The sequence below is a fragment of the Arachis ipaensis genome, chromosome B2, assembly GCF_059453495.1.
Source record: "Arachis ipaensis isolate K30076 ecotype BB chromosome B2, ASM5945349v1, whole genome shotgun sequence".
NCBI classification, from domain to species: domain Eukaryota; kingdom Viridiplantae; phylum Streptophyta; class Magnoliopsida; order Fabales; family Fabaceae; genus Arachis; species Arachis ipaensis.
This window is the reverse complement of record NC_142437.1, coordinates 9,521,559-9,537,010: the sequence shown is the minus strand read 5'-3', so window position 1 is coordinate 9,537,010 and position 15,452 is coordinate 9,521,559. Positions and strand designations below refer to the sequence as shown.

The 15,452-nt window shown below is 30.4% G+C and overlaps 2 protein-coding genes across 2 annotated transcripts; both read left to right on the top strand.

The window, feature by feature from the left end:
• The first annotated feature begins 966 nt into the window (after positions 1 to 966).
• LOC107624812 (ATP-dependent caseinolytic (Clp) protease/crotonase family protein) lies at positions 967 to 5,299 on the top strand. Its single transcript, XM_016327272.3, has 13 exons — positions 967 to 1,307; positions 1,383 to 1,451; positions 1,537 to 1,600; positions 1,675 to 1,754; positions 1,854 to 1,937; positions 2,622 to 2,706; positions 3,092 to 3,177; positions 3,267 to 3,388; positions 3,803 to 3,863; positions 4,100 to 4,198; positions 4,307 to 4,408; positions 4,666 to 4,707; positions 4,891 to 5,299. The coding sequence occupies exons 1-13, from the start codon at positions 1,122 to 1,124 to the stop codon at positions 5,008 to 5,010; spliced, it is 1,200 nt and encodes a 399-aa protein (XP_016182758.1). The 5' UTR covers positions 967 to 1,121; the 3' UTR covers positions 5,011 to 5,299.
• A 925-nt stretch (positions 5,300 to 6,224) lies between these two features.
• Positions 6,225 to 10,966, top strand: UMAMIT34 (nodulin MtN21 /EamA-like transporter family protein). The gene is made up of 7 exons (XM_016327270.3): positions 6,225 to 6,659; positions 7,635 to 7,703; positions 7,833 to 7,949; positions 8,183 to 8,426; positions 8,924 to 9,082; positions 9,195 to 9,346; positions 10,606 to 10,966. Exons 1-7 carry the CDS (start codon positions 6,454 to 6,456, stop codon positions 10,826 to 10,828), a joined length of 1,170 nt encoding a protein of 389 aa, XP_016182756.1. The 5' UTR covers positions 6,225 to 6,453; the 3' UTR covers positions 10,829 to 10,966.
• The last annotated feature ends 4,486 nt before the right edge of the window (positions 10,967 to 15,452 follow it).

Genomic DNA, 15,452 nt, shown 5'->3' with positions numbered 1-15,452 from the left:
GTTGCTATCCGCAACGTACTCTTCGTTGGAGGCTTCGTCACCTACCTCAATGTCTTTCACCAGATTGGCAACATGAATCGGTGGTGGTGCAAGAGGTGGGTCATCCTGCACAAATATCAAGTGTACATAATTACCACTGCCAACATCACCAACCTCGGCGAAAAGCTCCATCATTTGTTCCGCCATGATTCTCCTATGGATGTCAAACATGAGTTGCACATGCTCGTAGCCTTGGAGTCGAAATAGTCGAAACCGAAAAATTTCTTTACCCATCGGTGCTAGCAACCTATACTCCATCCTTCCGATCTCTCTTCTCGTTGTGCCACCAAAGTTGTTTAATATCAAAACTCTTCAACTCGAACAACGAACTTACGCGCCGAGTGCGCAATAGTAACGGATTCTCACACTCAAATATCACCTTATTGTCGCTGTTTCTCATACGACAATTGGGGTATATACAGACAACCACATATCCGCTACTACTGTATATTTTTGCCTGCTTTTTAGAAGATAAACAGGGAAGAAAAAGATATGAAATGTATATGGAGAATGCCAAGGGTTGCACATTCTTTTATAGTAGTTGAAAATTTGTCTTACTGTATCTCATTTACACTGTAAACATATTAATTTAACACGTATCTCGTTTACAGTGTAAGAGATAAGCTTGCACGTATCTCGTTTACACTATAAACGTTAAACGAGATATACATGTGTCACGCGAACTAGCCTTATCTCGTTTACATTGTAAATAGGATAAGGTTGGAAACGTATTTCTGTAATAATTTTTATAATTATTTATTTCAGTAAATAAAATATTTATTTAAATAAAAAATCCAAATTTTGTATGATATAAAATTACATTTTATAAAATGAATTGAGGAAAAAATTAAAAGAATTTGCAAAAATGTGAAAAAGAATGTATTTGGGTGGTAGTTAAGTGGGCCTGTTATGCCAAGAGCGGAGCCCATGGTTAATACATGAGCGGGTTTATGCATTTACCGGATAGGCGGATAGCCGGATACGACTCCGATCGAATCCAATAATAATAAGTTAACCAGAGGTAGAAGACGCGAGAGTGAGTGAGGGAAGCAGGTGAGGTGAAGAGTGAAGAAGCAGCAATAATGCAACGCGCAAGATCGCTCCTAACAAGGTTTAATCCAATCGCATACAGATACAGATACAGATGCCAAAGCCGAACCCTGTGTTCTTCTTCGAACGAGGAAGTTGTGGTTGTTGAAGGAAACGGTTACTCGAGAATGGCAATTCTCAACAGACCCACTGCTCTCAACGCCCTCAACACCTCCATGGTATTATTATTATTTGATAATTTCTGTTTAATTAATCATTATTTGTGGTTTGTCTCGCTGACTGACTCAACTCAGGTGGCTACCCTCACCAAACTTTACCGAGCTTGGGAAGATAACCCCGACGTTGGCTTTGTCACCATCAAGGTAACTAACTAACTAACTAACTAACTAATTAAAGCTTGTATTGTTTAGCTTCTTAGACACTCTTGTTCTCAATTTTGTTATGAAGGGCAGTGGTCGGGCATTTGCAGCTGGCGGTGATATTGTCGCCATTTACCATTTCATCAACAGAGGTCCAACTCATCTCAATCATTTTACTTTCCTTTTTCTTTTTCATATCATTCTTATTCCCTTCCCATTCACGCAGCCAACATGGAAGCCTGCAAGGAATTCTTCCGAACAATATATCGTTTTATTTACGTCATAGGTACATATATGAAGCCACATGTGAGTACTACTTTTCGATTCTTTCTTTCATCACATGCATTGCCTCTTCTCGTGATTCAGTTCCTTTATATTCAACTGTAAGCTGTGATCTTCGTGCAGATCGCTCTTCTGAATGGCATTACCATGGGTGGTGGAGCTGGAATTTCAATCCCCGGCACTTTTCGAGTTGCAACCGACAAAACTGTATGTAATGTAACATAACAAACTTTCTTGCTCATTCTCTAGCATTTCATGAAATGTGAGATAGTATTTATGGATTTCTTCATGTATATGTATGGATCAAGCATCAGGAGGTTGGTAGAGTGAGAAAATAAGTGTCTAATTACTCTTAGATTAAAGTGACAAATAAACATTTTAGAATTTACATTTCGGACAAATTAGTCCTTAAAGAAAAAAAAACCAATGAAGTCTTCCAAAATAACAGACGTGGACAAGTTAGTTCAAATTAAGACCTTCTACCTTAATCATAGGGGCTAATTTGAAGGTAGTGTATATATATCTGCTATTCTTAAGACTTTATTGGTACCATTTTTTAGGGATTAATCTGTTCAAAGTGTAAATCCTCATAGATTTATTTGTCTCTTTACTCTTACTTTTAAATTAAGATAATGAGGTTCACATAAGATGGAAATTACAAATTCAATGGTAGTTACTTCCCCACTTTATCACTTTATCATTGGGGGTTTGGTCATCTAAGTAATTCAAGATACCTTAAACGCCTGACAAAACTAATTAAGCAGCACACGGGTTCATAAGTTACAGGCACACATTGGGTCTATGAATATTGATTCTCTACAAATCTTCAACAGAATTCATCACGTTGAATTAACCAAAATATAATGATTATAACATATCCCTATTTTTCAGATTTTTGCTACCCCTGAAGTTCTTATTGGATTTCACCCTGATGCTGGAGCATCTTTCTACCTTTCACATTTACCTGGTCACTTAGGTATGATTATGTGTATATCTAATTTGCAAGTTTGGACATTTAGATACGTCCTAGTTGTTAAAATTTGTTATTTGGAAACATTACTTTCAATTTTTCCCCCCTTCTACTTTTGCAAGTTATAGAATCACTGAGGTTCTGAATGGTGACTAAGATATGAAAGTTATTTTTCAAATTCCCAATGCTTACTCGTTCATTCTTGTTTCTGACATCATGTTCACAGGACAAAATGGTTAATGGGATAATCCTCCTATTTTATGTGAAAATTATTGAAGGGAATTTCATGGGTTCAGAAGATCAGAACTATTCATCTATTAAAAACATGATTGATAAAATTCCTCTCTAGCCTTTCTTTGTTTGATAGGTTGTTATTGTATGTACTATGTAGGCGAATACTTGGCCCTAACAGGGGAAAAGCTCAATGGAGTAGAGATGGTTACTTGTGGACTTGCTACACACTACTCACTAACTGCAGTTTAGTTCTGTTAGACCCTGCTTGCTTGCTTGCTTTATTTCAAAATTTAATGGACTTTTCAAGCTCAAGCTATCATTTTGTTCTATAGAGGCTCCCGTTAATTGAAGAACAGCTGGGGAAATTAGTTACTGATGATCCTTCTGTCATTGAAACCACTTTAGAACAGTATGGTGACCTTGTACACTCAGATAGCAGTAGTGTACTTCAAAGGTTTGTCTTATCTTTTAAGTGTTGTCTTTTTCTTTTTAATTTTGGGATGCAAAAGAGAAAATACAAAAAATGGGCAGAAATTACAAGAGGGGAGGAAAATATACTCTTTTTAGGATTATGTCCAGGAAAAAAGTGAAAAGAATATATATTTTTTTAAATATCTTGTTTTCACGTCAATAAACATTCAAAATGGAAACAGACAATGTTTCGACAAACTAAACGTATTAGTACATATCACGAAATACCCCTCCCTTGCTTTTAAATTGAGCCTAAATGGTTGTTAGTAGCAGAAGCCTACAAGAAAATAAGGAAAAAGTCCCATAGCTGTTTAGATGCTCTCTTTACTAACTTTATTTCTTATATTCTGATTCACAGTTTAAGATAGCCCATTTTTCTACTTTTCATTTTCTTCAGGATTGAAATTGTAGATAAATGCTTTTGCCATGACACAGTGGAAGAGATTGTTGATTCTTTGGTGAGCTTTACATCTACCGTTAAATTTAAGTACCTCCAGCACAGCTTTATGTTAGAATTTCATTTCTTCTGCTGCTAAAATGTCTTTAGTGTTGCTCTTAGTTGTAGTCTCTTATCTGGTTAACTCTATTTGTACCAGCTAATCTTTGATTAACATCTATCTATTGTGAGTGGCTTAACTTTCTGGTAACAGTGCACAGTTTCTTTTTTCCATCTAATTACTTAAATTTCCATTAGGAAAGAGTGGCAAGTGAAACAAATGATGCATGGTGCATTTCTACCCTAAATAGACTTAAAGAAGCTTCGCCATTGAGCTTGAAGGTTTCCTTGAGATCAGTGAGTTTCTTTTTCTTGTCAAAACTCATTTGAGTTCTTGATTACTATGCTTTCTTCCTTCCATACGAGAAGCCGCTTACTATAATGTAAACCGTATAACTGATGCAGATACGAGAGGGTAGATTTCAGACTCTTGACCAGTGCTTGTCACGTGAGTACCATATGACTTTACAAGCAACATCTAAGCAGATTTCTGGTGACTTTTGTGAGGTAATGAACATTGCCAGTAGTACAAATCCAACATCACTCAAAGATGAGGTTTCTAGATGGTTTATAAATGTGAGACATTCCTCGCCCTATGAGCTAGTTTTGGGGTTGAGTTAGGTTCACTCAATCTCAATTCTAATATGATATTAGAGTCTATCTGATCCAATATTATTGGGTCATCTACTTGCAAATATTCACATTCTAGACGAAACAAACTACTTGTATCTAATTTAACGTGAATTGCTTTGAATTGTTTTTAGGGGATAAGGTCTCGTGTGGTGGATAAGGACTTTGCACCAAAGGTACCAAGTTGAAGATCTTATCAAAGTTTTTGATAATATCATCTGTTAAAGACAACAGTGTTATGCATATCATTGGTTTTGACTTTTGACACAAATAATTCATTTCGAAGAATCTCATCAATGGTTTTCTTCCTATTTATCTTTAAACACTATAATATAAAATTGATATCCAAATATATGCAGTGGGATCCTCCAACATTGGAAAAGGTGTCTCAAGACATGGTGGATCAGTACTTCTCACCTCTAAGTGAATTTGAACCTGGTCTAGGGCTCCCCACAAAAGTTCGAGAAGCATTTTTGTAATTTCTCTTTATCTTGAAATGCTTCAAAAGGTACAACCATCGGTATTGGTCAATCTGGCTCTCCAATAAACAATCCTTTTGGATAAGAGAGAAAATTGGAGGATTGATGTCTCTGAAAGTGGCTCTCCAGATAAACATCTTTAGTCTTCGAAAAAGGAAATGACGAAATTGATATTCATATAAGCAATTCTTAATGTGCATCTTAGAGAGATTTTATTGGTACTATTGCTACTATTGCCTAGCAATTAAATAGGGGTATTTATCTAAATTCGATCAGACAATTACGGATATTAATCCGACTGCATACTAATAGGATCGCGGATTTGAGGTAGGGTATCAGCAAATCCGATCCGTCGCAAAAATAAATAAATAAGTAAATAAATATTTTTTTTATGATTTATTTCAACTAATAATTAATAATTATTATATATATTATATTATTTTATTTTTATTATTTAAAAAAAATATATTTAATAATACTTTAAGAATAAATATGTTAAAAAAAATGAAAAAAAAAATTTTTATTAATATTTTTTAATAAAAATAACTTTTTAAAAAAATTTTATGTTTTGTGAATATATTCGATTCGATATGCAAATATGTGAATCGGATCCTAACTTAAAAATGATAAATATTAAATCTGATTCGATTCGTCGATTTTAGTGTGGATCGAAATTTTGCTCATACTCGATCTAATTTTTACCCTTTCCTAGTGACCTTGGATTTCCAAGCTGTGGTGATAATATCATGCAGGGTAATAATATCCAAAATTTTAAATCATAGTAAACTTATTTATTCTCTATGAAATTAATGTTGAGTTTCTGTTCATCCAATGACTGACTACGGGGTGCCGCATGTTATGTGCAGCTTGCTTGCATTGCTGACTCTCTCTATATATATCATATCTATATGAGCTATCCCATCATTCCCATGTGTATATTACTCATTATACATGCGTCAAACCTTTAGCCTATTAAATGTCAGATCATTTTAGGTGTTCACACCTTTCTGTTCTTTTCTTCGGCGGTCAGTTTTTTTTTGTCATATTCGGCGGTCAGTTTATACCTTGTATTAAAATGCGAGTTATCTCGTTGTTTCGATTGAATATTATATAACTAAATTGAGTGCTAGACTTTTGTTATCAAGGTGACTAATATAGGAAAATAATTAACATCTTTCCCATGTATAAATATAATTAATAATTAATAATTGATTACTCATATGTAATTTCACTACAAAATAGTATGTAGTTATCACGTTACAGCTACACAGACAGATCCGAATCTGAGATGCATAATAAAAGGAAAAAAATATATGAGATAAATTAATTATTAGATAATACTACATAGAATGTGGGCCTCTTGTTTCAATGCATATACAACCAGGAATACAAGTGCAACCGAACTATAGCTTTGTCGAGTCTTGAAGAATATATACATAGTGAATGGGAAAAGAAGATCAAAAGATGGGGAGTAGGGTAGATAATAAGTACCTGCCAGTGGTGGCAATGGTGCTGCTACAGGTGATATATGCAGGTATTGCCATTGGAACAAGGACTGTCTTAGTAGAGGGAATGAGCCCAAGGGTCTTTGTTGTCTACCGCCAACTTATGGCAACTCTTGTCATTGTTCCCGTCGCTTATTTCTCTGGGTACTACCTCTTTCTTATTCTTCTAATTACTTTCTTAGTTTCTTAATTACTTGATGATTTTAATGACATGAAATCACTTAGTTTCTTAGTTTTTTGGATTTAAGTGAATTTTTTCTAAACTTTTAAGTTCCGTTTTGATACCATATTATGAAATGACTTTTTTTCAAAAGGTTAAATGTATAGGAGGGAGTACAAATATATCTAAAGCTGGAAATATTAGTCATATCTACGAGTACATATTCTAACCCAATCCATCTGGGTAGAGTTGGCAACTGATTCGCAGTGAGATTGAGTTGAGAATGAAGCGAATAAAGTTATGTACGGATTTAGGCCTATACCTATCCAACTTACTCGTACTGTATCCCTGTTATATTATTATTATATGTAGTTAAAAATTTATGTATAATGAAGTTGATGGGGATATTTTGTTTTGAGGAGTGTTAGGGTCAGTAACTTTTGTGTTTCGTAACTATCAATTAGACATCAATAATGTTTTTAATGGTGTGAGATTAAATCTAATAGTGTGGAACTATTTAATTTTCTTTTGATAGTTAAATGTTGGCTAACTTTTTAAAAAGTTGATGCTACTAGACTTTTCTTTTTTTTATTTTATAGTTTTATACATGTATGGTGAAATTTATGAATTGATAATGATATTATTTGTAATTTTAACATGGATTTCATTATAATTTTGTTGTTTTTAATGTTAATATGATCTTAATTTTGTATTTTCTGTTTTATTAGTTTGTTTATGAAATATATAAAATAATTAAATATTGTGTTTGATAAATTTTAATTTTGTTGCGAGTAGGATCAAATGAAGAATTTTAGGGTACTAATAAAGTTAAGATTGAGCTTTATAGAAATTTTAAATTTGCGAGTTTTGTTAGAGTGGAATCTAAACCTGTCGTACCCTAACCATTATCACCCCTAATTATATTTGTAACAGTTGTTCTCTAATTTTATTTCATGCAGGAGAAACTCTGGCTCGTGGTCCTTAAGTTTTAGGAGTTTTTGTCTCATATTCCTTGCTTCACTAATTGGGTTTGTGGTTTCCATTCTCTCTCTCTATTTCTGTATATGTTAATAATGATGGTTTAGTAGTGATGTGAGATTACTTAGTGTAAGTTTAATTTATGTTATAGTATTTGGAATATATATAAATACATACAGTGTGACGTTGAATCAGAATCTATTGTATGAGGGTCTATATCTGGTTTCCTCTTCAGTTGCAAGTGCAATGGCCAATCTTCTCCCAGCTCTCACTTTTCTTATAGCAGCTCTTCTTCGGTAACTAATCAATGCCCATTAATTCCTTCCATTATGCTCTTCATATTGATCTACATATATAAACAGAGTTAAAACGAAAATAGTATCATGAAAGAGTGTATGCATGTTTTTATCTTGATGAAAACTCATTTACAGTTATTTTCTTATTAAGTTGATAATTAAAAATAATTAAATAATAATTTAGTCAAATTTGTAAAATCATCTAAGGACTTCATGAATACATTTTTTAATAGAATGGAGAGAGTAAATATTGGAAGCTGGAGAGGCATAGCAAAAATAGTAGGGACAGTGACGTGTGTAAGTGGAGCAGTGTCCATGGCATTGTTGAAGGGTCCAAAGCTACTCAATAATTCACAAAAGCTTCCACCATCAAATTCACTTCTCATAGGTTTAGGTGGTCCTGACAACAATTGGTTTCTGGGTTGTCTCTTTCTCTTTGGAAGCAGTTTTTGCTGGTCACTTTGGCTGATTTTGCAGGTATAGTATTTGATCCATCAAATTTAAATTTAAGATTTGAGTTGATTTATTTATTTAGGATTAGATTTTCACTTGCAGTTATAAACTTATTTAAACTACTCCTTTACTTTTATTCAATTCTTTTCTTTTTTTTTTTATACAATAATTTCACCCACTCACCACCAATTACCATCCATCCTCTCTTTCATGTTCTTGTGGTGGGCTATTACTACTCACCTTAAATTCTAAATCTTAAACTTAAATTTTAAATCCTAATTTATAATTTTTAAATTCTAAATTATAAATTCTAAACTTTAAATTAGTTTTACTGTATTTCACTCCCAAATATTCTTTCTACTTGAGTTTTAGATATTCTATTATTTTTATCATTGAATATTTCTTTTTAATATTCATTATTGGCCAAAAAATTGTTGATTCCCAATACCTTTTCTCTGCTATATATAATAAACATGAGTGTAATTCATGCTTAAATTCAACTAGTCTTTAATACATTACAGGTTCCAGCATCTGCAAGCCACCCGAATCACTTGTCTCTATCAGCATGGATGTGTTTGATGGCAGCATTACAATCAGGAGCAGTCACACTATTCCTGGAGCCACACCCTGCAGCTTGGAAGTTTCACACTCTTCTTGAATTTGCTTCCACTGTATATGCAGTAAGACATGCATATAATAAATGCATCATCTTCAAATTCATCATAAATAATGTTAATTAATTCTGATATATAGCTAATTAACTCATGATCATGATCATGATCATATATATAGGGAGTTATGGGATCTGCAGTATCATTCTTTGTGCAAGCATGGTGCATCTCAAGAAGAGGTCCTCTCTTCTCTGCAATGTTCACTCCCTTGTACACTGTCATTACCACCATATTCGCAGCCATAATGCTTCACGAGACCCTATACACTGGAAGGTACGTAAAAGATTATAAGGGGAGATGCTCTCATAAAGATGCGTAAAAAAAAAACTATTATTTTTGGATTTCTTAACAAATTAGAATAAAACTAATTTTTTTATAACAATAACAATAAATCTAATTTTTTTTAGGGATTTAATTGTATTTTTAAATTTTTAGGGATTTAAATGTTCGAAAAACAAAAAGTCAGAGACATAATTGTCTTTTTATCAAAAAATTTAAAGATATTCGGTTTAGATGGTATAATTTGATCGGATCAAATCGGATCTAATAATTATAATGCAGATAATTGGATTTATTATTGTTGCTATAATAAACCGATTTTATTCTGATTTATAATAAAAAAATAAATTATTAACCGGTTTAATAAGGATGTCCAATAATAACATGACATGTGTGAACATTTAAAAAAAAAGACATTTTTAGTGTCTTTATTAAAGTGCCCACATTATAAATATGTACCATATTGCTTTTTTTATTTTTTATAACCAAAATATTTGATAACAAAAAGATATTAATAAAAAACAGTTAAAATTTATTTTATTTAGTATTTATTAATTGTTCTTGAAATTAATGAATGCTAATGAAGTAAGTTTGAGCTTATTTTTTTTTGTCTCTGTAATATTACTGTTTGATAATAAAAAATATTTAGTAACAAAAAAATATTAGCAAAAAGCAACCCAAACTTATTTTATTTATTATTAATTGTCGCTAGAATTAATGAATGCTAATAAAGTAAGTTTGAGTTAATTTTTTATCGTCTCTCTAACGTTACTGTTTGATCATCGAAAATGTTCAATAACAAAAAAATATTAGCAAAAAACAGCTCAAACTTATTTTATTTATCATTCATTAATTATCGCTAAAATTAATAAATACTAATCAAGTAAGTTTGGGCTGACTTTTTATTGTCTCTCTAGCTTACTGTTTTAATAATCGAAAATGTTTAATAACAAAAAAATATTAGCAAAAAATAGTTTAAAATTATTTTATTTATCATTTATTAATTATCACTAGAATTAATAAATGTTAAATAAGATAAATTCAAATTAATTAAACTGATTTTTTTATTGTCTTCTTAGAATCTTAGTATTATTGTTTGATAATATCATTCGGCATACTTAAAAAAAATGACATTATTAAAATAAAAATAAAAATAAAAATAAAAATATTCGTTCCCTTCATTTATTTGTTACACATTTGATTTGATGACATGAGACTGAAGTTCATCATTTATATGTTGAATTAATTCATAGCTTGATAGGCGCAATTGGAGTTATTATTGGCTTGTACATTGTGCTGTGGGGTAAGGCTGAAGAAGTAGCTGAAAATGATGATAATGTGACGATCGATCCAATAACACCAGCAGAAGAGGAAGTGAAGATCCACATAATAAAAAATAATAACAATAATAATAATATTGAATCAACTGATTTTGAAGAACCCCTTCTCTCCTCCAACTCTCCTTCACATTCTTGAAATTAAGCTGATATTCTTCATGTATTACATTGTAGTGATGAAGAAATAAAGTTTCTTTTGGATTTTAACTGATTATATATATAATTGGTAAATTGAACTTTTTTATGGAGAAATTCGACCTGAAATTTTACCTCCTCCTATCAATACTCATTCCTTTATCATTTCGTAGTATCCTTAACATAACAAAAATAATTATTAGATGCAATATTCTTTCTATATTTTATGTGTATATTTTTTTATTTTTTTATAAAATAATTAATGCAGATTAAAAATATTTTATATTATAAAAAGGTATATATTTAAAAATATACCAAATAATGGTATAAATATAATTTCTTGGAACATATGTGACGTGGGTGTTGTTGTCTTTGACGCATTGCATTGTGACTCGCATCTCGTGTCATAGATAAGCCTTAAGGAACTTCGTTGGATGCAATTGGAGCCACGTTTAGATTACTCATATTTTAACAAATCTACTCTTCTGATGTCAGAAACTCAAAATTAAGATAGATATGGTTTCAAGGGTTATTTAAAAGAGGAATGCTAGGATTAGTAACTTTTGTGATTTGTAGCCATCAAATAATCATTAATGATGGTTTTAATGGTGTGAGATTGGTGTGAGATTTCATTCAATAGTTTACTTTTTTTTGCTGGTTACATACTGGCTAGAATTTAACAAAATTGCTGATCCCTTAGACTTTTCCTATTTAAAATTGTGATTTAGGTGTGAAAGTAAGGTTTAAGTTTTTTTCGGTGGTTGTGTTCGATGTTTTCTGGTGTAGAAGTATTGTGGTCCGACGTATTGATGAAGGTGGGAGATAATACTTACAAAAGATTTTGATGATGTTTAAGTTGGTAAGGATTTTAGCAAAGTAGTGAACTCGTAGTTTTTATCTTGACTCGAAAGACTAGTATAGAATCGTAATTCGTAGAATCGTAAGACGAAACGTAAATATAACTCGTAAATTTAAAATATTTATTAAAAAAAATTTAACAATTATATATATATATATATATATATGAGCAGTTCAATTTATCACAAAACATTAGAAGTAGAAAGAGAATAGAACACTATAAACAATTTCAGCATATATAAATTATGCACATAAACTTAATATTATATGCTTTATTAAATAGTAAGTGAAAATAAATATAAATATATCAACAAAATAAAAGTTTACTATAATAGATTTTTACAACATAAGAACAGTAACATAAGAAAAATCTAGAGGCACGCATAGTTGAAAAAAGTAAAAATAGAAATAGAGCAACTAGATGGTAGGACTAGCACAGCAGGAACCGGCAAGGCTTAGTGGAACCAGAGAGAAAGAGACGTTCATTGGAGTAGCGTCAATAGCAACGAGCAACAAACTTCGTTGAGAGAGGAGAGATTAAGAGAGAACCCAAAAAGATCCACAACTCATATTTAGAGAACTAAAGAAGGGCAAAAACGGCACAATACCTAAAATTTCTTCCCTCTTCACCACTAATTGGCTAAGAAACCATACTCCTCCCGCCCTCATCTTGCTTTGCTAGACGCTGCACGACAGCAGAACCGTGATTCTACCGAATCTGCGTCTTTACTCGACGATTCTGCACGAATGGTTGTCATCCAAGACGAAGACTAGAATCGGAACGGAAAGAAGAGTTAGAGTCGCAAAATCGTTCGATTTAGCGAGTTAGTTCGCGATTCTGTCTACCTTGGATTTTAGATAAATTTTTATGTAGATTGGAGTTTGAAAAATATTTGAGAATATTAAGATATATATATAGGTAAAATTAATAACTACTTTTAAAGTAGATTTACTTTTGATGGCGAGTTGGTTACTCCTTTTTGTTAGGGAGGTTGTTGAGATTTCCTTTATAGATTAATTGGAGATATTGTAGGAGTTAGTTACTTATTTAGATAAGTAGGGTCAAACTCATGTCCTCGTGTGGGGTGACTGTGTATATCTGAACACTATATATTTATAAAGTGTTCATTGAGTTTTATTCATTTTTGAGTGGGACACGTCACTTATAGCCATTCATCCGACACGTGTATCTGCCGTGTCCAATAAAAAATAAAAAATTATTCTTCAGACACATTTAGACACACATCAATATCATTACGTGTCAATGTGTCCAACTTTATTCTTAACATGTATTCTTGAAATGAATTTAGAAATAATATATATTATTATTTAGTAAAATAAAAAAATATTTTATATAATTAAAAAATATTAAAAGCAATTAAAAAATTAGTTTATATTTTAATATCAATAAAAAATTAAAATATTATTATAATTTATCTAGAAAATATTTTATATTTTATATATATATATCGTATTTTCGTGTCTTATAAGATTTTAAAATTCGTGTATCCACGTATCTTATGTTATATCCGTGTCAATATTCATGCATCATAGATTAGTTATAACTTATACATGACTATAATAACTTCATATCACTTATAAGAGGAATATTTTAGGCGAGGGAAGTATGTTCGAAATTCTAATTAAATATTAATTTGAGTGTTGAAGTGTCTTTTATAGGTATTCATATTCCATATTTTTTATCAATTGACTAATTATTCTATCAATATAGAAGAATTTGAGTTCAATCCAGGCTGTACAAGCTATAGATCAAAGGAGATTAATCAAGGAAGAACAATTATTATTATGAATAAAATTTTACATTCAGGCAAAATACTTAACTAAGTCTAACCAAATTGTTATAATAACTTTTTAAATCATACGCTCTTCCACATTCGCGCAGGTTCTTCTTCCAAATTCTCACATATAAATTCTTGTTTAATGTTGTGTCTTCTTCTTTTTCTTTTTTGTTATCGTCATCATTAATAATACCAACATTTTACGTACATCTTTTATTAGTTCTGATTTTCTCTACTGCCACCATTAAATAATTTCAGTTTATTTCTTAGTTTAATTGAGATTCATTTGAATCCAGAAATGAATTCGATGTGTTTTTGTTAATGATTGAGTCTTTTTTTAGCAAAAAAATAAAACTATTTATTATCACTTTATTCAATTGTATTAGATTTCATTCCATTTCATTCAATTTGTCTTGAAGTCATCCCCAATCATTGGGACAAATTATTCATCGACAACACACCTGAACTGCAAATGAACTGAAAATATTATTAAAGTAAAATCATTGTATAATACCAAATGAACTGAATATTGTTCATTATATAAATTGAAATTCAAAAAATGTTAGTTTTTGTTAGTAAAATGTTGGTGTTGTTGGTGATATGATAACAAAAGGAGAAGAAGAAGAAGACGAAGAACCTACGTGTGCGAATTTAAAAGAAGAAAGAGAAAGAGGAAATGGAGAAATAGAAGAAGAAGACAAAGACGAAGAAGTTGCGTTATTGACATGCTAGTGTGATAAAAGTAATTTTTGTTGAGTTTGAACCAACTTAATTGAACTTTGTTGTTAAAAACACTTGGATGTATAGCTGAACTGTATTATTATTGTTGTAAACTTGTAATTAAAAAAGATGTATTTATTAATGACAATATTATCCACACAAAAAAAAACAAGTTATTTGTATTTATATAGAATGCATTTTTAAATACAAAATATGTACTAAAAATAAATTAAAAAAAAAGTGTATTTACACACAAATAATATATAATATTTTTATTTATTAATTTACTATTTTATTTATTAGATGTGTCTAATGATAATAAAATACAAATGTGAAATTAAATAAAATATTTTACTAATATTTTTAGAAATTTTAAACTTATTAACTTGATTTGGATATTGGCAAATTCTTGAGAGCTAACAAGAAAGTAGTTAAATAAAGAATAAATTAACTACCAATTCGATACTTAAAAGATTCAGTTGTGGATTAAAAGATTCTTAAAATATGTTATCCATAAAATAGCTCTTGAACAATTTGAAAATTTGATAAAAATAAAGTGAGTATTATATTTTTGTAAGTGATAAAAATTTTCGTATTTAACAAACAATTTATCTATTTAATTTAAATTTTGTGACAATATTTAAATAAATATTTAGCAAGTGTACAAAAAATTTCAAGTGAAATTTGATCTCTAGATTTTTTTTATTTTTCAAACAAATATGGTCATCCACGCTAATTTTTTTTAAAAAATTTACTTGACATAAAATGACCAAATTTTAAAGAAGAAATTATCTTATATTTTTAATAATAATTGCAAAAATTTATATCAAAATTTGATCTATAAATTTTTTAGAATATATATTTAATATATATTTATTTTTGTAGCATTTTTAAATCTTTTAAAATTATTTGTCGTGAGCATGTTTTGAAATTTTTTTAAGTCAACAATGTAAATTTTCGAGTATTATTTTAATAGTTTAGTCGTGAAAAAAATGTGAAATTGGCACATGGCAGTTGAGTGGTATAAACTGTCTAAAAGAAAAAAGTAAATAGCTATTTATAACTATTAAATATTCGAACGCTGACAAAACTGACTATGAAAATTTGAAACTAAAGTTATACCCATACAAAATAAGTTTCGTTCGATAAAAATGATCAATTGCTAAATTATTGTTCATAATTTTGTAAATACCATTTCCTTTCCTTTTCTCTTTCTTTTCTTTCTTCCTTCTTCCTCCACACTCCTTTCCT

What these genes read in the sequence shown, in the direction of transcription:
- LOC107624812 (XM_016327272.3), top strand. Translation starts at nt 1,122, where the DNA reads ATGCAACGCGCAAGATCGCTCCTAACAAGGTTTAATCCAATCGCATAC. An exon ending in TTACCATTTCATCAACAGAG is followed by an intron (nt 1,601 to 1,674) that starts GTCCAACTCATC and finishes CCATTCACGCAG; the next exon opens with CCAACATGGAAGCCTGCAAG. An exon ending in TGAAGGTTTCCTTGAGATCA is followed by an intron (nt 4,199 to 4,306) that starts GTGAGTTTCTTT and finishes TAACTGATGCAG; the next exon opens with ATACGAGAGGGTAGATTTCA.
- UMAMIT34 (XM_016327270.3), top strand. Translation starts at nt 6,454, where the DNA reads ATGGGAAAAGAAGATCAAAAGATGGGGAGTAGGGTAGATAATAAGTAC. An exon ending in TTCCTTGCTTCACTAATTGG is followed by an intron (nt 7,704 to 7,832) that starts GTTTGTGGTTTC and finishes AAATACATACAG; the next exon opens with TGTGACGTTGAATCAGAATC. An exon ending in CTTATAGCAGCTCTTCTTCG is followed by an intron (nt 7,950 to 8,182) that starts GTAACTAATCAA and finishes ATTTTTTAATAG; the next exon opens with AATGGAGAGAGTAAATATTG.